This window comes from Gambusia affinis, linkage group LG14 (assembly GCF_019740435.1).
Source record: "Gambusia affinis linkage group LG14, SWU_Gaff_1.0, whole genome shotgun sequence".
In the NCBI taxonomy this organism is placed as follows: Eukaryota; Metazoa; Chordata; class Actinopteri; order Cyprinodontiformes; family Poeciliidae; genus Gambusia; species Gambusia affinis.
Window position 1 is genome coordinate 9,222,582 of NC_057881.1, and position 20,031 is coordinate 9,242,612.

General features: G+C 38.6%; 4 protein-coding genes across 7 annotated transcripts; 3 read left to right on the forward strand and 1 right to left on the reverse strand.

The window, feature by feature from the left end:
* LOC122843433 (ATPase inhibitor A, mitochondrial-like) lies at positions 1 to 3,944 on the forward strand. The gene is made up of 3 exons (XM_044138170.1): positions 1 to 214; positions 3,450 to 3,562; positions 3,649 to 3,944. Exons 1-3 carry the CDS (start codon positions 143 to 145, stop codon positions 3,788 to 3,790), a joined length of 327 nt encoding a protein of 108 aa, XP_043994105.1. The 5' UTR covers positions 1 to 142; the 3' UTR covers positions 3,791 to 3,944.
* Positions 3,945 to 4,726: 782 nt separating this feature from the next.
* Positions 4,727 to 13,084, forward strand: LOC122843432 (heterogeneous nuclear ribonucleoprotein R). Of its 3 annotated transcripts, XM_044138169.1 has the most exons (15): positions 4,727 to 4,933; positions 5,627 to 5,787; positions 5,878 to 5,996; positions 6,094 to 6,201; positions 6,310 to 6,423; positions 6,655 to 6,831; positions 7,032 to 7,167; positions 7,281 to 7,486; positions 7,562 to 7,711; positions 7,781 to 7,902; positions 8,437 to 8,975; positions 10,739 to 10,799; positions 12,128 to 12,188; positions 12,379 to 12,496; positions 12,650 to 13,084. In XM_044138169.1, the coding sequence occupies exons 2-12, from the start codon at positions 5,631 to 5,633 to the stop codon at positions 10,753 to 10,755; spliced, it is 1,845 nt and encodes a 614-aa protein (XP_043994104.1). In that variant the 5' UTR covers positions 4,727 to 4,933; positions 5,627 to 5,630; the 3' UTR covers positions 10,756 to 10,799; positions 12,128 to 12,188; positions 12,379 to 12,496; positions 12,650 to 13,084. The 3 variants fall into 3 exon arrangements, with proteins under 3 accessions (XP_043994104.1, XP_043994102.1, XP_043994103.1); XM_044138167.1 differs by lacking the exons at positions 10,739 to 10,799; positions 12,128 to 12,188; positions 12,379 to 12,496; positions 12,650 to 13,084 and having other exon boundaries at positions 8,437 to 9,866; XM_044138168.1 differs by lacking the exons at positions 10,739 to 10,799; positions 12,128 to 12,188; positions 12,379 to 12,496; positions 12,650 to 13,084 and having other exon boundaries at positions 4,727 to 4,870; positions 8,437 to 9,866.
* A 556-nt stretch (positions 13,085 to 13,640) lies between these two features.
* dnajc8 (DnaJ (Hsp40) homolog, subfamily C, member 8) lies at positions 13,641 to 16,719 on the forward strand. The gene is made up of 9 exons (XM_044138174.1): positions 13,641 to 13,956; positions 14,305 to 14,406; positions 14,802 to 14,858; positions 15,024 to 15,090; positions 15,264 to 15,358; positions 15,445 to 15,516; positions 15,991 to 16,082; positions 16,195 to 16,270; positions 16,353 to 16,719. Exons 1-9 carry the CDS (start codon positions 13,885 to 13,887, stop codon positions 16,470 to 16,472), a joined length of 753 nt encoding a protein of 250 aa, XP_043994109.1. The 5' UTR covers positions 13,641 to 13,884; the 3' UTR covers positions 16,473 to 16,719.
* Positions 16,720 to 16,847: 128 nt separating this feature from the next.
* On the reverse strand, positions 16,848 to 19,972 carry si:ch211-81a5.8 (uncharacterized protein LOC560648 homolog). Of its 2 annotated transcripts, none has more exons than XM_044138177.1 (4): positions 18,231 to 19,972; positions 17,804 to 18,096; positions 17,479 to 17,566; positions 16,848 to 17,405 (listed from the first exon to the last, which is right to left on the reverse strand). In XM_044138177.1, exons 2-4 carry the CDS (start codon positions 18,028 to 18,030, stop codon positions 17,250 to 17,252), a joined length of 471 nt encoding a protein of 156 aa, XP_043994112.1. In that variant the 5' UTR covers positions 18,031 to 18,096; positions 18,231 to 19,972; the 3' UTR covers positions 16,848 to 17,249. The 2 variants fall into 2 exon arrangements, with proteins under 2 accessions (XP_043994112.1, XP_043994111.1); XM_044138176.1 differs by having other exon boundaries at positions 17,804 to 18,100; positions 18,231 to 19,953.
* Positions 19,973 to 20,031: the final 59 nt, after the last annotated feature.

The following is a 20,031-nucleotide window of genomic DNA, read 5'->3' on the forward strand; positions in this document are numbered from 1 at the left end:
CCTCTCTCAGTTGGAGTTTTTCCACGCCCAGTTTGGAGACGTTTACTTCAAATTTCCGCTTTTCTAACCCGGAGTTGTTGGGTTAGAAGGTGGCCCAGGTTTTGCGTTTTTCGAGGCGGAATTTAGTTGTATTTGACAGGTAATGGCGCGACTGTTTCTGAGGGGAAGCCTGCAGAGGTGCATCGCCACCCAGATCAGGTTGTCATCTGACCAGGTAAATGGGGAGAACTTGTTCCATGAGGTTAGCATTAGCTCGCCTAGTTTATCTGTCACTCGACAATAAAGTCGATTTCCTTCTTTGACACTTACTTTACATTGTACTTGTTGTATTAGTTGCGTTATGAGAGTTTAAAGTAGATTTTTTTACAAGGATTACACTTTTTAGCAGTGCGTAAAAACAAATTACTTTTGCATAAAAAAATTAAATGAAATTGAAACATTTGAGCAATCTCTCCTATCTTTGCTTATTATTATTTAAGATTGCCGTTTTTGTATCCATAGTTCCAGTCCTGTTTGCCCAGTCATCGATTGTTGCATCGATTGTTGAGAGTACGTTCAAGTTTTCTCACACTGTGTTTAAACATCCACTTTGGTCAGCAATCGACGCAAATCTGTTTGCTTATTACTAAATATAGTAAAACCAACAATAGTAAAGGCTGCACGCATGGCTTTGGTTTAGCCTCCCCACCTCTGACACATTTCAGCAGCCCCTCCCCAAGCAAAAGTACACAGTCTAATTTAATATTTGGCAGTATTGCTTGTTCAAATCTTCTGCAGTCAAATGTTCTTTTTACATATTATTAAAAGGATGTGTTTGAAAGAAAGATTAAATAAATAATCATAGGAAAATATGCAGTTTAAAAACGGGATTTCCTCCTGTGCATGCTGGACTTCGGATTTAGACAGAGTGTGGGGTTTTCATGTCGAGGCATTACCGTAACTATCGGAATACAGACGCGCTTTAAATGTGATGACTTTTAACTTGATCAAGTAAATATGGTTGGACATTGACTTGTGTATGTGGGACGGAAAACAAAATGCATGCTGTTTCGTTTACTCAGACATGAATTTTAAGATTGGGGGAGAGGGAAGTACTTAAGAATCAAGTTGGACTTTGACCAAACAAGTCACTTTAAACATGTGTGCAGCCAATATAAGAGGTATCCACCAAGACAGAAAAGACTGGACTGGAGCACATCTGACTGTGCAGGACTGTTCTGTATGCATGCCCACTGCATATAAAATAGCAGTGCTCCTCCTGTCTGCAGAAGTGACAAGCTACAGGTTATGAAAAGTCCACCTGTCTCCTTGGCCTTCATGACTTCGGCCCTCAGGAGAGCCCAGCATATGTTGCACTCGGTCTGAAAAGCTTTTAATGCTTTGTCCGCTGTTGTCAATGCAAATAGTGCACGGAAATGCAAAATGACAAAAAGAATGATTGATCTGGTTAGTTTAACAAAGAATATTAATTGGTGTCTGGGATCATAGATTTAACAATAAGATTTACTAAAACACTTTATAGGTACAGATTTTATTCTTGTTCATGTTAGATTTTGTTAGCCTAAGCATTTGAATTATTTTTACTTAAGTTTTACTTATTACACCAAATTTCAATAATTGTTATTTCAAGGCACTGCAAAATGGAATGGTTGAGTTTGCAGAAATTCCTCGTTGTGTCCAATAATATGACAGTAGTGAAGAATATCAGCTCCATTTTAACAAGAATGATAAATCTCCATAAATGTTGTTGCTCTTGGATTCGCTGGTAGGCTGGGCAACATTTACCCTCAGATGTGAAAACTCTGGTTTATGGCATCTTGCTTACAAGTGACAAACTCTGTATCTTTTGTTTGTGGTTTTGCACACCGATGAGGCTAACTAACATACTATAATCAACAAAATTATAGTATAGTCTACTGCAGCATGGAAACGCTGCAGTAGATGTTATATGTGAGTTGAAAAGGACCATTCACAAGCATCAGTATTATAGTTTCTCTCTAATTACTGCAGGGAGCATTTGTAGGTTTCTTGAAACTGGGTGTTGGAAAGCAGGAAAAGCAAAAATAATTGTGGCACCAGATGATTGATGGCTTTTTTTAGGAGTACTTCTCTCTTGCCTATTAAAAAGTGCTGCATAGACACTAGTCCAGCCTAATCTGCAAACCTCCACAAGCGAGTCTTTCACACTGCTTTGAAGCACGCTACTTTCTGAGGACATTGTTTTTCTGATGATTTTGGGATCATATTGAACTACAAATTTGATTTATTAAATCTCATAATATGCATGAGGTATGGGAAGATTGTATTTGTAAATGCTCTGACCAATTCAAGCCAAATGAGGACTTGAAGTAGTTGAGCAAAAACTGGGTCAGTGAGTTACACTTTTGTGTTCACAATTCACAAGAAGCAGATGCAGGTGAGAGCTATTCTTCATCATAATCCATTTTTTTCAGCTTTCTTCTGATTAATAATAGAGAAAGAAGGTTAGCTTTTCTTTTTAAACCAGAGAGGAGAATTTCTTTTTTTTCTTTTTTTTTTTTTTCTTCTTTTTTTTTTTATCAATATTTTGGTATAAAGTTGGACAAGAGTCACAGAATACCTAAAGACAGTTTAAAAATCCACTAGGAAAATACAGAAGTAAGTTTTAATCTAACTTTTAAAGGGACGGTATTACGTAAAATCCTCCTTTTTGAGATTTACTTTGTTATAATATAATTTCCTAATCATAAACATATCTAGAGTGTTGCTTTGATTCTTTAATGTATGTTTGAGAAATCCTTTCAATCTCCCATGGCAACCATTCCCATGTGCAAAATGCCTGGGTGGACCTAGCTCCGCTTTCGAGACAAAGCTTCTCCTTTAAACTGCAGTTTCCAAGCTTCTAAGTCACCCCTTCTCCACAGTTTCCCCACTCAGCTCCTTCAGACTAGCCACCAGCGATTAGCAAACATTTGGTGGAATTGGGCATCTGCTGAGCTCATTGTACAAACTACTTCTCAGTGCAACACTGGTAAAACATTGTTAAAGGGTTAACAGAGGAGTTATGTTGCGATGACTTTCTGAAGGCGAAGTTTCAGAAAAAGCAGGAGTTTTTGAAGAGACAGAGACCCAATTTCAGGGTGTTAAGCTACAAAGTCAAATTTCTTATGCCATATTTCATGTGTACAGCATTTTTATAACAGATGAAGGTAGCATGGGTACTTATGAAATGGCACTATGCCCCTAGAAAAGACATAATAATGTCCCTTTAATAGAGAACACTTGAGTTTTAAAAAGTAATCTGTAACTCAAAGTTTTTAAAACTGCATAAAAGATTTGTTCTTTGAAAGGTAATATTAACTGCTCTTCTGAGAGGGACATTTTATTTGTAATAGAATTAAGCCCCTATGGGTTGTGAGACTCAAATAAACTAACAAATGATTTAACTGAATGCTTTTTGTGTCCATCAGCTTGGTGAGCTGGGCAAAGGTGCAGGGAAAGGTGGAGGAGGTGGAGGATCTGTGAGGTCGGCAGGAGGCGCGTTCGGAAAGCGGGAAGTGGCAGAAGAGGAGCAGTACTTCAGGTGGGCCACTAGTTATCCTTGTAGTAACTGCACTAATCTATGTGCCAGGTGAGCCTTTTAACCCTCTGAATTTTGTTTACTTGCAGGAAGAAGGAGAAGGAGCAGATGGAGGCTCTGAGGAAGCACCACAGTGAGGAGATTGAAAATCATAAAAAGGAGATTGAGCGCCTAAAAAGAGAGATTGACCGCCATCAGGGCAAAATCAGAAAGCTGTCGCATGACGACTGAGGCAATGAATCCTACTCTGATTTATCACCCGAGTGCCACCACTCATTGAATATCACTTGTTTCCTCTGCTGGTCAAGGCAGGCCTTGTGATCATAAGTTGTTATACTGACCTCATTCTAAGGGCTGAAACAATAAAGTGATTCATCTTCCTGAATTGTCCAGTTGTCAACTTATTTAGTGTTGTTAGTATTAGAGAAAACTCCAGCTTGTCTAGTGTGTATAGAACAGAGCTGAGCTGTTAATCATCCATTGTCCATTCCCACTTATCAAAGGTCTGGTGCACATCTCCATCAGTCATTGGTGAGAGGCTGGATACCCTGTGCCCAATCTATCAGAGATGCAGGACGAACCACAGATCACACATATAATCACCACTAAGGGCCATTAGAGGGACCAATTAACCTAATATGCATGTTTTTAAACTACAGAGAACATGGTCTCCTTGCCAAGCTGTGTCATAATGAAACCCAGCTTTTAGCTTTTCCACATCTTTATCTCTGTTGTGTTCCTTGGTCTTTGTGAAGTTGTTTAGTTGTTCATAAAGCAACTGCATTTGTATTGAAATTAAATTACAGATTTTACTAATTAGGTGATTTGCAGATTTTTTTAAGGGATACAAGAGTAAAGGAGGCTGAATGCATACATGCTGCATGTTTTAGATTTTTGCAGAAAATCACAATACAAATTTTTTATTTTGATAAAATTTGCTTCTATTTGTTTCTTGATTTAAATGTTTAATGCACAGAAAAAGTGTAAGAATGCACCAGTTTTAATTTTTACTTTTAAAATTGCCAATGTTTGTAGACGAGTGCTTCCGTTTAACTGCCACTTTCTTTGCTGCTGATGTTGCATTTAAAGATGTTCTGTTCAATTCTTCGCCACATGAGGGCGCCTGTATTCGCTTTCGATAAAAATCGAACCCACCATACACTCATTGCCCTTCATCAGATCTCGTTCAATGTCTCGCGATGGTTGATGAGCGGCTGCGTTGTTCGGGCGAGCCGACGACGAGACCGTTGGTGTCTGGAAAATTGTCTCGTGGGTTCAACACAAACACTCGTCCTTCTGCTGATTTACTCCGTAAGAGATTTAAAAAAATTCACGTCCTGAAGTGCGTTGCAGTTGACTGCCTGAATTTGACCCGTAAGTTTTGCTAACTACCTGTTTCTGCGCCCTTTGTCTATTTGGCTTGTGGACGGTGTCTCTCGGCACGGTGAGGCCTGTTAGCTTCCATACCTAGCTAGGAGGCTAGCGACTGGTTCTGCTCTCGGGGAAAAGATGGAAACGTACTTGAACGTTGCTAATGTGTTGAAATATGCTAAATAAATTATTCGATCGTTTGTATTTATAATCTAGGTTATCTAGTATTATCGTATGTTAGGTAGATCTTGCATAAGAAACATGTTCATTTAGCTTAGTAGCTGGCTTGCATGTGAAGGGGGCGGGACTGTAGGTGCCGATGGTTTCTGTGAGAGCCCGGGCTATTTTAACTCGAAACGGAAACCATACCACGTTGCGTAGTTATTTGAAGCTATTTGAAGAGTTTGCTTTAAAGGTTGCTCCAACTTGCTTATTCCACACTTCTATTAAAATTAAGAAATTCCAGATTAAAATATGGATTTTTGATAATTGGGTTCTTATAACCATGAGCTGAAATTATATTATAAAAATAAATCCTCTCTATTCTAAAGAAAATCTTAAGACTTTGTTGAACCAGAATTTAAGAATTTTTTTTTTCTACTGCTGTTTTGTTTTTATTTTTAGGAATTTCTGATTCTACATTGTTTAGACCAGAATAAGATTTAATCACTTGTTTTTATTTTATTTTTCTTGCAGAAGAATGGCCGCCACTGAGGTGAATGGCAGTTCTGCTCCAGCAAAGGAAGAAGAGGAACCCATGGATGTGACAACAACACATACAGAAAATTATCAAACTCTGCTTGATGCTGGGCTGCCTCAGAAAGTGGCTGAAAGTTTAGATAACATCTTCCAGACAGGTGGATTTTTAAAACTGAACAAAAGAAGAATACAAACCTTAAAGTGTGTTTCATTTTATTGTAGCTAATACGTCATTTTTTTTTCTGCAGGGTTGGTGGCATATGCTGATCTGGATGAAAGGGCTATTGATGCTCTGCGAGAGTTCAACGAAGAAGGAGCACTTACTGTGCTGCAGCAATTTAAAGAAAGTGACTTATCCCACGTTCAGGTACCTGCTTAGTTTCAAAGTTTTGCTTTAGCAGCAGTTTTTTTACTTACTTTTTATTGCTGTCTGTACTAATATGTGTGGATATTTTTCTTGGTAGAATAAAAGTGCTTTCCTTTGTGGAGTCATGAAGACATACAGGCAGCGAGAAAAACAAGGAAGCAAGGTCCAGGAGTCAACTAAAGGTCCAGATGAAACAAAAATAAAGGTAATTAGTAACCTAAGTGGGATTTATAGTGTAGAACCCCGATAGTAAATGTTAACGTCACATTCCCCTGCAAACACAGTTTTATTATTCATTTGTGTATACGTATAGGCTCTGTTGGAACGGACAGGCTACACTCTGGATGTGACGACAGGGCAGAGGAAATATGGTGGTCCTCCCCCTGAGAGCGTGTTCACTGGCACGCAGCCAGGGATCGGAACTGAGGTCAGTAGTTGGTCTAAAGAAATAACATCTGTATTGGAGCCATTATTGGAAGAAAAGTTCTAATTAATTCAAACTTGAATTATCTATAACTAAAAGTATTTCTTTTCTGTCAGACAGATAAGGAGAAACTAAGAAATCTGAAACCAACACTGTTAACCTCTGCCTGATAAAATGACTTCATCATAGATTTCAATATTAAGGCTTTAAACTTGTATTTTTGTTCTCATTCAGGTGTTTGTTGGAAAGATCCCCAGGGATTTATATGAAGATGAGCTTGTGCCACTGTTTGAATCTGCTGGTCCCATCTGGGACCTGAGGTTAATGATGGACCCTCTGTCTGGTCAGAACAGGGGTTACGCTTTCATCACTTACTGTAACAAAGATGATGCGCAAAAGGCTGTGAAGCTTGTAAGTAGTTGTTGTGCAATCAAACAGTGATTTTTGTCATTCAGCTATAACTAAACTGATACTATTTTTTTCTAATAGGATGAGCAATGACCATTTATATTTAATTTCTTTCTTTAAACATTTTTGAAAAACTCCTTTGACTCAATATCCTCTACGGGAGATTTTCTGATAAGACTTTGCAAATGTGTTTTTGTTTCCAGTGTGATAACCACGAAATCCGCCCTGGGAAGTATTTGGGAGTGTGTATATCTGTTGCAAACAATCGCCTGTTTGTTGGATCGATTCCAAAGAACAAGACAAGAGACAGTATATTAGAAGACTTTGGCAAAGTCACAGGTTTGTTCAGTTGTAAAGAAACAATTGTCTTTTAAAAGCTCGTAAGTTTGTAGTTGGTAATAATGATAGGCATTTGTATTTGTAACAAAATATGTTTTTGAATTATGTTACAGAGGGGCTACAAGATGTCATCTTATATCACCAGCCAGATGACAAGAAGAAGAACCGGGGCTTTTGTTTCCTCGAATACGAGGATCACAAATCCGCAGCTCAGGCGCGCCGCCGCCTCATGAGTGGAAAGGTCAAAGTTTGGGGGAACCCAGTCACAGTGGAGTGGGCTGACCCTGTTGCTGAACCTGACCCAGAAGTCATGGCAAAAGTGAGCGGTTCACATTTAAAATCTGTCCCTAGTCTTATGTATTCCAGGAACTTACCGTACTTGCTGTAATCACAGGTGAAAGTGCTCTTTGTGAGAAAACTGGCTACATCTGTGACAGAGGAGCTTCTGGAGAAAACCTTCTCTCAGTTTGGGAAACTAGAGCGAGTGAAAAAGCTGAAAGATTATGCTTTTGTCCATTTTGAAGATAGGGATGCTGCTGTAAAGGTAGGACATTTTGGATTTTTGTGTATTTGATTTTGTTTAAATTGGTAATTAATTGTTAATGATGTTCAGGCTATGGATGAAATGAATGGTAAGGAGCTTGGAGGGGAAGAAATCGAGATCGTCCTGGCCAAGCCCCCAGATAAGAAGAGGAAAGAGCGCCAAGCAGCCCGTCAGACCACCAGGGGTGGCGGGTGAGTCAGTCACATGATTGATAGGGCTTCAGCTAATGATTACTTCAGTAATCAATTACTCTGATGATTAATGGAATAAAAAAAACTGACAAATTCGGCAGATTTAGTATCGAAGCACTTATTTAATACAATACTAGAAATACATTAAAATAAATTAAAAAAAATCAAATCCTTTTTTAAAAAAAACTTTTATTGCCTAAAATGCAATAGCATAGCATTGCTTCCATGTATGCAAAACAGGTGAAGCGAAAACTGCCACTTGAGGAGTTCTGAGTAAACCATATTCATAGACAAAGCCGTTTTTTTGTTTTGTTTTCATTTTTAATGCCCAACATGAAACTTCCTTGCATCATTTAGGCTTAATTTCTGCTCCGAGAGTATTGTTCTTGCAGCTAATGGTCTTTTTTTTTTTTTATTCAAGTCTGTATGCTCCAGTTAGCAATAAATCAATTACTAAACTAGTTGACGACTAACTGTTTCAGCCCTAATGATTGGTCAGTTGTGTGACAGATCTAATATTCATGTCCCCCACAGGTATGATGACTACTACTACTACCCACCTCCTCGCATGCCACCACCCGCCCGAGGAAGGGGCCGTGGTGGCCGAGGGGGCTATGCTTATCCCCCTGATTACTATGGCTATGAGGACTACTATGATGATTACTATGGCTATGACTATCATGACTACCGTGGTGGCTATGAAGACCCTTACTACGGCTACGAAGACATGTACAGCATGAGGAGCCGTGGTACCCGCCCCACCAGGGGTGGGCCTCCGCCTCCAAGAGCCCGTGGCGCTCCTCCAACACGAGGCCGGGGCGGCTTTGCCCAGAGAGGGCCACCCCTCGGTGGCCCGCGCGGCGCTCGAGGAGGACGGGGAGTGCCCTTCCAGCCTCAGAGGGGCCGTGGTCCTCGCGGTGCCAGAGGCAATCGCGGGGGCAACGTCGGCGGAAAGAGGAAGGCCGACGTATTTAACCAACCTGACTCCAAGCGCCGTCAGACCAACAACCAACAGAACTGGGGGTCCCAGCCCATCGCCCAGCAGCCCCTGCAGCAAGGGGCCGACTATTCCGGTAACTATGGTTACAGTAATGACACCATGGAGTTTTCACAGGATTCTTATGGGCAACAGTGGAAGTAGATGCACCTAAAGGTATTTGGCAACAACAAAAAAAAGAGGAAAACTACAAAAGAAAAAAAAAAGGAGATTGGCCACAATTTTTTGATTGACTTTTTATTCTTCTTATTCTTCATCCCTCACGAAAAAAATCTGTATATACATATATCTCAGAAAAATGGACAGACTGCAGAATTGGCTCAAGACGATTGGCTGGAAATCCTTTTGGCTGAAGAAATAAACGTAACCGTTGTGGTCATTTCTTACTCCTGCGGTTACATTGGGACACATCTTTAAAAATAAGTACAATTTTATTGGAAATTTTTGTGCCTGGTCCTTTTAAAGCCAACAAAGAACACTGACAAAAAAGCGGACGTTCATTCTCAAAAATTTGGTTGGACATTAAATACAACACATGGCCTTGCAGGAAGTTTCTTGTCCATGCTCCCATTTTTCTTCCCCTTCTTGTACTCCTTTTAATTTGTGGTTTATTATAGTAGTTTAGGATCATGCTTGTAAATAAATGCATATGGTTAGAGCTTCGTATTCATTTCTTTTGCAGTGGTGGAGAAAAGAATCCACCAAAGGAAAAAAAGAATAAAAGTTTTGTAATGTCCAAAGTGTACGCCTAGCATTTCTAGAGATAGATAAATTGTGTTTTCTTTCTTTTTTTAAACTGATAACATAACCTCCATGTTTTATTTCAACTTGCCCCGTAGGAATTGGTTTGGCTTACCTTAAGAGCCATAGCAGTTTGTTCTCTGATGTTATTTGTATTTATAACTTTTACGTTTGTTCCGTTTCAATAAAACTCAGATGAGCATCAGTCCATTGTCAGAACCTCAAACTCAGTGTTGTGATTTGATCTATAACTTCAATTCTTTGATTCAAAAGAAGAATTTTCTTTTTCCCAAGTCAAATTTTTTTTCCCCTCTAGGGAGATCCGCAAATAAACTTGAATTGCAAGAGTCCAACAGAACAGGAGACCTTGTGTGGATTAAACAAGGTTTTAACTTCTATCCTTCAAATGTTTGTTCAGTAACACTGCTGCATTTCCTGCACACACCGTTGTTGATGGTGAAATTAACAATTCACACAAACATTCCCCAAAATTGTTCCCATTTCTCAAACTGTTCTCTTGAACCTATTGTCATCTACCTTCTTCAAATGTTTTCTTCTGCGATTCGAGACACAGGAAGAAGCAGTATTTATCCCTCTGAAGAATATGTGCTGCTTATCAGGTGTTTACATGACCTAATCACACTTGATGGAAAAAAAAAAAAGACTTTTCCAACAGGTTTGTATTTTCTTTAAACTCCCTAGTTTTACACATTTGTTTCAAATATGAAGTTGGTTGCAGATGAACTCATTTTATGTGCACCGTAATATAAATTAAAAGCTGAGAACAAGTTTGAGTAATGGTGAGCATTTAAAACTCTTCAATTCAAAGTGTGTGACACACACTGACTTGGAATAGATCTTATACATTGATTTGACTTGATCTTGTTGTTTTCTGAGAATCTATTCTCTCTTGTTTAAAGATGCCAAGGATCTGGCCATCTTGAGGTTTATCATTGTTTAAGCATAATCTCACTCAGAACGCTCTACCTGAGAGAATGTGTTTACCTCGACGAATAACATTTCTCTAGCCTTTACCTGTTGGTGTCATTGTTTTGTATTTTGTTTCATGTGTCTGTCCTCTTATTCCAACCTGCCTAGGTGGAGAAGCAAAGTGAGCGGCACCACTAGAGTGAGGAACTCACCTGAACGGTACTTGAGGGTGAGCCAGCCTTGCACAGAGTACTGCCTCCTCTCCTGTAGTTGACTATAATCACTTCAGAAGCTTGAGCATAAATTTAGTTCTTTGTTTTTCTTTTTTTTTTTTTTGTTTGTTTGTTTATATAATCTGTAGTTAAAGAAGACGTTTTCTGTTATAGATATTACTATGCAAAAAAATTGAAAACACTGATTCATAATTTGTTCCAATACAGCTCAGACTTTCTTGCCATCTTTTAAAAGTTGTTTTGATCAACAGTTCTCCTGTTCCTACCGAAGGATGCCTTGGAGTTGAGAATATGCTGCTGTTTTTGTGTTTTTTGATTCATCAATCATTTGGTCATTAATCAAAAATCAGCCAATTTTCTTTTGATCATATCTGATATCCAAAACCAAAAATGAATTATCAGAACATGAAGAAAACAAGACATTGGTGCTTTGATAGATGTCTATTTTTGTCTGAATGATTGGTAGAATCATGGACAAACAAAGCAACAAAAGCTACAAGGAAAGCTTTAAAAGACCACCAGAAAGCCTACAAGAAAGTCTGGCTTCTTTGAAACATTTTTGTTTTTAAAGGTTATGTACTAAAATCTTTTGCACAGTAGAGTACCTTTTTGTCAGGGTTCAAAGAGGATGAATCCAAGTTTTCTATGTTTAGGCTATTTATAGAACATATCACCAGTAGGTATTTCTTTGAATCTACTAATGTGTTCACATTAAAACAAAAACAAGTTTGAGAACAATTTTAGGAATTAAATTGCCCTTGGTTCAGACTCTAATAAAAACCAGCGTCGCATAATGTCTTGGGTTTGGTAAACAGAATGCCACTGAAATCATGCATACATGTGTTGCATATCTTGGCTCACTGCACCAAAATCACTGCAGCTGTCTGCAAAGGCATTCTGCAAGTAGGAGGAGCTGGACATTTACCCTTCGTGGCCACAAGGGGTCGCAGCTTGAATGCAACGTGACTAGTGATCCCTTTCTTTGTCCGAGGCAGCTTTTAAGATATTGAGTTAATTATCAGGTCTGTTCGAAGCAGAGAGCCTTATCAGTTTTTCATTATTATTTTTAGCATCATTTGAGAAAAGGACTTAAATATTTCAAAGCTTGACTGATTGCAGAACAACGGCTGCACATAAAAATAGGTGTAATTAGCTTTCACCACCACCAGATGGCAGTATGTGGGCTACATTAATTCACTGGTAAAAGTGGGGTGCGGGATGTGTGGAGAGATGCGACAAAAGAAGGCTAGTTGTAAATGCTGCGGTGTCCTTAAAGCACATTTTCATATCAGAACTGTGTGTTTATGTTGCCTCTTGTCACCAGGCAGTAAAGGAGCTGCCCACATCCATGTGAATGAGTTCACAGAATTGGAAAGAAGTGATTGGTAAGGCTTCATTAATTCTCAGAAAAATTAAACATGTGCCATTTAAAGTGATTTTAGATGTTTTTTTTATAAAGGGTTTGCCTTAGAGAAATAGAATCCAAAAGGGACAACTCCTCTTTCTGCACATGATCTGGTATTGATGCTCATGCTGATTCATCAGCGTCTTTCTGTTTGTGTGGCCATGCTTTAGTTCCAGGTTCTGAGAAGCGATTTCCAACTGGTGCAAGCCAGATCCATTGCAGGTTTTCATCCACCTCAAGATGCATCTTGCAGAGCTCCAGAGTATTGGGTAACCAGATTTCCTGAAGGTAAGGGACAAGGGTGAACAACCTGAAAGCACTTATTCAGAACAAGATTTACCTTTTTAGCCATGTGTGTATATAGAATGAAAATAAAATGTAAGATTTAATTTTAGAGAAAGAGTCATAATAATAACTTGAGTTTTCATCTCTATATTTAAGGGAGAAAGGAGGACAAGCAGATCCATCAACATGAAGAAATCTATGGTCCTTATCCAGCTTCAAAAATTACTCTATTCTTCTTACTGTATTGTATTTATATAAATTATGTAATTTTTTTACCTTTTTAATTTAGATTATTTTTGTAACATTCTTTTATTATTATTTTAGAACAAAAGGGGAAATAACTCCCTTCACAATAACTATTCCCAATTTCAACCTAAATTTTAATACATGAAGGCATAAAATGCTCTTAAGTAATCAGTTGCACCATTTTTTTTTTGCATATAAAAAAAGCTTAACATGGGTTGTCTGTGGGATAAATATTGCCTTGTAGAAAGTGAAATAAAAATGAATAGTGCATCAAGTTGTAAATACATGTTGCCTTCTATATTACCGTATTTTCATATTTTATGTTTATAAATTAAAAACTTTTTTAAGACATGACTGTGATCTGATACTGGACTTTAGATTTCTTTTTTCTTTTTTTTTTTGACCTGTTAGCAATAATATTTGTCTTCTTTGATTAGTGTAATTTGATGTGAATATAAGTAGGTATTTGGGTTGTATTGGAAAGATCAAGTGTGGATGTTTTGGCTTGTATAAAGCCATATATTAACTGGGCCTTTGAAAAAGTTGTGAAATTCACCTTTTGTCGTGAAAGCATTACAACTCTGAGCATCCTCGTAAGTCAGAAGCTACTTCCTGCAAGACTGACTGCTACAGGAGAGCCTTCCTTCCCAAATCTCTGAGCAAACCTTGATAGCTTAATGACATTTAATGCCCTTTTGGGTTTCATAGTATTTTGTTGTTTGAGTTGGCACTATGTAAAAATGATAAGCATTATAATAAGCGTTCGATTTGTAAATGTTGCAGGACGTTTCAGTAAATTAGGAAAAATGCTAAATAAACTGGTCAGTATACACGGGGAAGTGTTATGGCAACTAAAATGTCTTATGAAGCCAACTGCGACTTTTGAATTTTACCATTTTCAGGCGTTAAACCTAAATATTTTTTACACCAATGTGCAACTTTGTTTTGGAGAGGGATATATTCAACAGAATAGTTTTGCCAGAGGTTCAGAAAGGACCCGTATTTCATCGTAAATCACAAGAAAAGCCTGAACTACGAACTGCGCTGTCCCGTATCAACTGACGTCTTCGGACATTGGACGCCTAGCCCCTGGAAGGTTTTGCGAGTCACGTGACCCAGTACGTCACATGTAAACCTGAGTGAAAATGGCGGCCGCTGGAGGAGAGTCTTCCTCTCAGAGTGTGTCGGAGGAATTGTTTCAAAACTTTTATACCGAGGTATGAAATATTAAAACATTTTCGAGAAGCTTGCTGCTTTATTTGAATACTACAAAAGTCTGTGTCAATAACTCTATTGTTCAGGTCATATGAGGCCTAGTAGGTGTGAGCATCAGCTAACGACTAAAGCTAACATTTACTGATGGATTGTTTTATCTGCAAACTACTACTACACGTTTGTATTATTTCGTACTTGTTTAAAATAGAGCCATCATTTAAGAGGAGCATTAAGTGTTTCACTTTAGTTCTGTGTTACAAAACTTTTCTCCATAGCAAACATAAACATGAACATGGTGATTTTTTTAAAAATAAATCATGATGGTTTGTGTTGTGCATGTTTTTCGATAGGTGAAGCAGATTGAGAAGAGGGACTCTGTATTAACGTCTAAGCAGCAGATTGACAGATTGCTAAGACCTGGATCATCGTACTTCAACCTCAACCCTTTTGAGGTAACAGATATTTTCTTGTGTGATATTTCATGTTTTTACCAATTTTTTTAATCATGTGATTTGTAATGTTTGATTCATGTCAAATATTACTTTTGAGTCTAAAGAGTTTTGATTTGTTGGAAACAATATGACTGTGTTGTCTCACTTTTTGAATGTGTGAGAGGTTAAACAGTTTCTTGAAAGGTTCAGTAAACGTGTTTCCTTTCTTGGAGTCTAAAAATGATCTTAAATTACGTTTTGTACATTTAGTTTGTAGAGCTGATTTTGAATTAATAATTTTCTTGGGTCTTATTCTGCCTTAAATCCAACCTCAACTTTATTAGTTTTTTTGTCTTTTTTTTTTGTTATTTTACCAAAAGCACAGTAAGTGTGATTAGCTATTGGTTTTATTTCAGGTATTGCAGATTGATCCAGAAGCAACAGATGAAGAGCTGAAGAAAAGATTTAGGGCGGTAAGAAAAGATTAGTTTTTTTATTTGTAAATTTTGAATGGAGTGAACTTGTACAGCACTTTTCCTGCCATACTGACCACTCAAAGTACTTGACACCAGATGGAAAATCGAGTATAGACTGTGGATGGATGTTTTAACCTCTATCTCCCTTTTTTTATTGCATAGTTATCCATTTTGGTCCATCCAGACAAAAATCAGGATGACCCAGAGAGAGCACAGAAAGCTTTTGAAGGTACAAATACTCCTGTCCAGATATTGCTTGTTAAAGATTGTAGCATTATTCAGCTTTATCCTTTTAAACAAGTTAAAGCAAACTCAGCTGTCTCCTTAGCATGTGTCTGTAAAAACAACAATTTTGGTCAGTGAAGCAGCTGACCCACACAACTATATCTTATTGTTTCCCAGTTGTGGACAAATCATACAAACTCTTACTGGATCCTGAGCAGAAGAAGCGAGCAGTTGATGTGATCCAAGCAGGAAAAGAATATGTGGAGCATATGGTGAGTGGCATCTGTCAGCTTACCTGCAGACACACTCCCATCAGTTCCCTTTTTGCATCTGTCCCATAACCTTCTATCATTAACAGGTAAAGCAGAAAAAGAAGCAACTAAAGAAAGATGGGAAACCACAGGATGTGGAGGAGGACGACCCTGACATGGTAAGTCAGTCAACCTCTAACCTTGACCAATTAGGAATGTTCATCCATCCATCCATTTTCTGTTCACCCTTGTCCCTTAGTGGGGTCGGGAGGGTTGCTGGTGCCGATCTCCAGCTACGTTCCAGGCGAGAGGCGGGTTCACCCTGGACAGGTCGCCAGTCTGTCGCAGGGCAACACAGAGACAGACAGGACAAACAACCATTCACAGTCACACACACCTAGGGAGAATTTAGAGACCAATTAACCTGACAGTCATGTTTTTGGACTGTGGGAGGAAGCTGGAGTACCCGGAGAGAACCCACCATGCACAGGGAGAACATGCAAACTCCATGCAGAAAGACCCCGGCCGGGAATCGAACCCAGGACCTTCTTGCTGCAAGGCAACAGCTCTACCAACTGCGCCACTGTGCAGCCCATCAATTATGAATGTAATATATAGGTATCTTGTTATGCTTTTTTGTTTGTTTCTTCCAGTTCAGACAAGCTGTGTACAAACAAACCATGAAGCTGTTTGCTGAGCTTGAAATAAAAAGGAAGGAAAGGGAAGCAAAGGACATGCATGAAAGGTAGAGCGCCATGTATTTAGAACGAATGTTGTCGTGTGTAGGACTGCATAAAAGTTTATTTAAATGATCCACTAGCGAGTTTGTATATTCTTAATAAATCTTGTTTAACCAGGAAAAGGGCAAGAGAAGAAGAAATCGAGGCAGCAGAGAAGGCAAAGCGGGAAAGAGAATGGCAGAAGAACTTTGAGGTGAGCTTTGCTTTGTTAATCCATACTGGGGACATTGAGTTGATTTTTGTATTTTCAATTATTTCATCTTAATATTTTGCAGGAATCACGAGACGGACGTGTGGACAGCTGGAGGACCTTCCAAACCAAGGGAAAACGCAAAGAGAAAAAGAACAGGTCTTTCCTCAAACCCCCAAAAGTTAAGATGGAGCAGAGGGAATGATGCTGGAAAACTTTCAAAATAAAGTCATTTTCTGTGAATCCCCACCTTATTGTCTGCAGTCAGCACAGTCGCATTCTGATGCGTCACATGACAGGTTCCTTATCCCGACAAATGTAGTTTTGTACTTCATTTTCTATTGTACATACTTGTGATTAGAGTTAGAGACGATGCATCTTCCATTAATGTACCTCAAACAAAATGTCTTGTTTTGCAAACCCTAATAAAGCTTGATCTACAGTCCACTTTACAAAGTTGGGAAATGTTTGTTTTGGTAGCACAAAGTTTGGACAATGCATATCTGAAACGATATGGTGACAAGTGTGTCAACTAATTTAGGATATCAGCATTTCAAGTGCTAACTGTATTATTGGGGGTAAAAAAAAAATAAATAAATAAAGTCTAAAGTATTTTAAAGTGTAGAGCCTAAATGTATTTGTCTAAATAAAGATGCCAAACACTCATGGTGTAGTCTTTACAGTTTATATTTAATTAGAAATACAAACATTTCTCATCTGGCTCAGATTTTAAGCTAGAAACCTAAAAATCTTTGTTCATATACATATTTTAAAAAAATGCTACATTTATAAACTTATTGTATGATTGGCAAATGCATGAATGCAGTCCAAAGACTTTTCAAGTGTACAAACATGTCAAACGACATAAGCTTTTCCTTCCTTCCATTACAAAACAAAATGAGTCACTTTAACAGATTTCTGCAGCAGGTCTCCTTTGTAAGGGAGCTTCCCAGAGCTGCTGACTGTCTTTAGCTGATGCACGTCACATAACTGTGCACTGCTCTCCGCCTGCAGCGGAAGCGGAGACTGCAGGAGATCCGGCGGCGCCTCCTGTCAGCCCGTCCAGACTGAGACCCTGGAAGGCTCCGAAGAACGACTCGTCCTTTGTGGGTGCATGTTTCCTGCCTGCAGGGGTGTGCTGTTGGTAGAAAAGAGTCACAATCAGGAATATAACCTATTAAAAAAAAGAAAAAAAAAATTTCTTTATTTACCCTTGGAAGGCAGTGGTGGCTCCTGAAGTGAGTGCTCCGTACAGTTCTCTCAGCGTTCTTCTTGGCCAGCACAGCCTGCTGACGTTTCCTTTGCCAAACAGCACAAAGCCACATTAGGTGCGGCACATGGACAAGCAGCTTATTCACGTACCATACAGCCCTATCCTTATTAAGCTCAGTCTGCCTGGCAAAGAGTCTTAGCCAGATAACAAGACAGTAATGTTTGGCTTATTTACACTGTCTAAAAATAGAAGATTCTAATAATAAATATTCAGAGATAAAACATTTTCCATCCTTTCAACATAGACCAAACTTTTTGCCGTACCTCTCCTTCTTCAGTTCCTCCTGGTAGACCCTGTGCCAGGAATCTGGGACCTTCTGGCTGCTGCAGGGAAGGCTTCTCCTCCGGCTGACGCTCTTCCTGCGGATGAAGCTGAACCTGCGGACGGACTGGCTCCCCTTGCTTCTTCTTCTCTTCTTGGTGTTTTTTGTGCCAGACACACAGCTGGTGAACTGCTTCAGTGGAGCTCCCAGCGACATGAGGGAATCCATTTCCAGAGTCGTCGGCGGCGTGTAGATTTAGCTTCAGATGGTCTCTGCCAGACTTCAAAGCAAAGTCTACCTGTGGGGTAGATGAAAATGTTTAGCAATAAATCAATAAAACACACCCTGGCACAATCTATTCTAGTTTAACAGTTTTGTTTAAATATAATTTGCATCAGATTACTTCAATAAAAATAAAATCTACTGACCAGTGGTGTATCCTGAACCGTTCAGTTCAGCTGTTATATCTGTAAAAGCAGCATGTCCAGTTGATGAGACGTTCCCTGTTGTTCTGCTTGTTCCTCCTCTCTGTCTGGACTTCGTGACGGTTCAACTGATGACTTTGCTGGTCTTGAAGGATTGAAAGGATTATCTTAAGACGCATAAGACGTTCATCTCATTAACAAGAGTCACAAACAAATCTGTGCCGGAAAAAGACCTGTGTCTGTTTACAGCTGCCAAGTAAAAAAAAAAAAAAAACACTAACCTGTAAATCAATTTTGTATCTAAATGCTAACATTACTTTAGGAACTGTAATTTATTTAATCAATTTAGTTGAGCAAATTTAATTAAAAACAAATAAATAAAAAAATCTGACAAAACTGTGTCATTACAAGCCAGACAGATAAAACTTTAAGACACTCAAGGACAGAAGGTGACGCTTTGATGACGCAGGAGGGATTGTCTTTTTACTCCGAAGACGTGAGTTTTCATTGACTGGAGGCAATAAGCGCCCACATCGTTACGCTGAGTGACTCATTTCATTCACAGGTTCACTGACTGAAGGAAATCTGTTGAACTCAAGTCTGGAAAGAAATGATGTTGTCCTCACCTCCACAAATCCTCGGCAAAAGCCGTACAGTTCTGCTGGAGAGACAAGTCTGGCGTTATTAAAACGTCAAAAACTGAAGCTGCAAAAGTGAAAAGTGGAGCTGCTCACATTTTGTTTCCTGGGGGTTTATGGGACAAACGCAAAGGAGAGCAAAAATTGTGATATTTCCTTCCAATAAAAACCTGAAAGGTCTGGCATGTATTTTTATTCAACGGTGGAAGAAGTTGCTCTGGTCAGATGAAACTCAAATACTTTTTCACCTAAATACAACCAACCTAAATGACCAATACTGCGGCGGAAAAAGCTAAAAATGAAATATGGTAGTGGCAGTGTCAGGCTGTGGGGATACATCATTGGAAGATGGATGGAGCAAAATAAACAGAAAACAATAACACTAAATTATACTGTGGAATTATGTTGAAATGATTTCGATCAAAAGATATACATCTGTTAGAATAAAATCCAGGAATAATGAGCAGATTACCAAAGTTGGTAGAGATGTAATTGACTCCTGGGGAACTGTATAAAAAGGCATGCCACACGTTTCAGTTTTATTTGTAAATTAAAACCATTTTCCTTCTACTCCACAACAATGCTCTAGTTAATTTTGGCATCATTAAACTTTACATAAAAAGGCTCTAAGAAAAGTTTTTTTTTAAAAGTACTTTTAATGCAACGCTAAGCTTAAAGTAAAAAAAAGAAATCTCCAATGTAAACAAAGCCGGAAGGTGCCATCTTTAAATATTGAGTGAGTTATAAATAAAGAGAATGTGAGGTTAATAGAGCAACAGGAGGATTACCAACAGATGGACCAGGTGCGCCGCTTCCTCGACTTCTGCTGCTGCAGGTCATCCACATTTCTTAATCCCTGGCTCATGACACGGCTGCTGAGTTTATTTTAGGAGAGGAATAAAACAGAAGTTATTTCCAGAAGAACTCAACAAGACTCCACTGAAATAAGACTGTAATAATTACCAAAATATCTACAGGTTCAGACTTTTAGAAAAAAATCCTTAATATGAGCTTTGGATCAATTTTGAATTTGGAATGACTAATTACTTGCACCGTTTCATGATTATGGATTATTGGCTTTTTTTTTTTTTTCTCCTTCACATTTAAAAAGCTGTCAATAAGCAGATGGACTCTGACACAGCATTTAAAGACTGAACATTCAAACC

Bases quoted from the DNA above. Each gene is read 5' to 3' on its own strand.
- dnajc8 (XM_044138174.1), top strand. From the start codon at position 13,885: ATGGCGGCCGCTGGAGGAGAGTCTTCCTCTCAGAGTGTGTCGGAGGAA. The intron at 14,407-14,801 runs GTAACAGATATT...GTTTTATTTCAG, and splicing joins TCAACCTCAACCCTTTTGAG to GTATTGCAGATTGATCCAGA. The intron at 15,359-15,444 runs GTGAGTGGCATC...TATCATTAACAG, and splicing joins AAGAATATGTGGAGCATATG to GTAAAGCAGAAAAAGAAGCA.
- LOC122843433 (XM_044138170.1), top strand. From the start codon at position 143: ATGGCGCGACTGTTTCTGAGGGGAAGCCTGCAGAGGTGCATCGCCACC. The intron at 215-3,449 runs GTAAATGGGGAG...TGTGTCCATCAG, and splicing joins TCAGGTTGTCATCTGACCAG to CTTGGTGAGCTGGGCAAAGG. The intron at 3,563-3,648 runs GTGGGCCACTAG...GTTTACTTGCAG, and splicing joins GAAGAGGAGCAGTACTTCAG to GAAGAAGGAGAAGGAGCAGA.
- si:ch211-81a5.8 (XM_044138177.1), bottom strand. From the start codon at position 18,030: ATGGATTCCCTCATGTCGCTGGGAGCTCCACTGAAGCAGTTCACCAGC. The intron at 17,567-17,803 runs GTACGGCAAAAA...TGTTTGGCAAAG, and splicing joins GAGGAACTGAAGAAGGAGAG to GAAACGTCAGCAGGCTGTGC. The intron at 17,406-17,478 runs GTAAATAAAGAA...TTCTACCAACAG, and splicing joins GCCACCACTGCCTTCCAAGG to CACACCCCTGCAGGCAGGAA.
- LOC122843432 (XM_044138167.1), top strand. From the start codon at position 5,631: ATGGCCGCCACTGAGGTGAATGGCAGTTCTGCTCCAGCAAAGGAAGAA. The intron at 5,788-5,877 runs GTGGATTTTTAA...TTTTTTCTGCAG, and splicing joins AGATAACATCTTCCAGACAG to GGTTGGTGGCATATGCTGAT. The intron at 6,202-6,309 runs GTAATTAGTAAC...GTATACGTATAG, and splicing joins CAGATGAAACAAAAATAAAG to GCTCTGTTGGAACGGACAGG.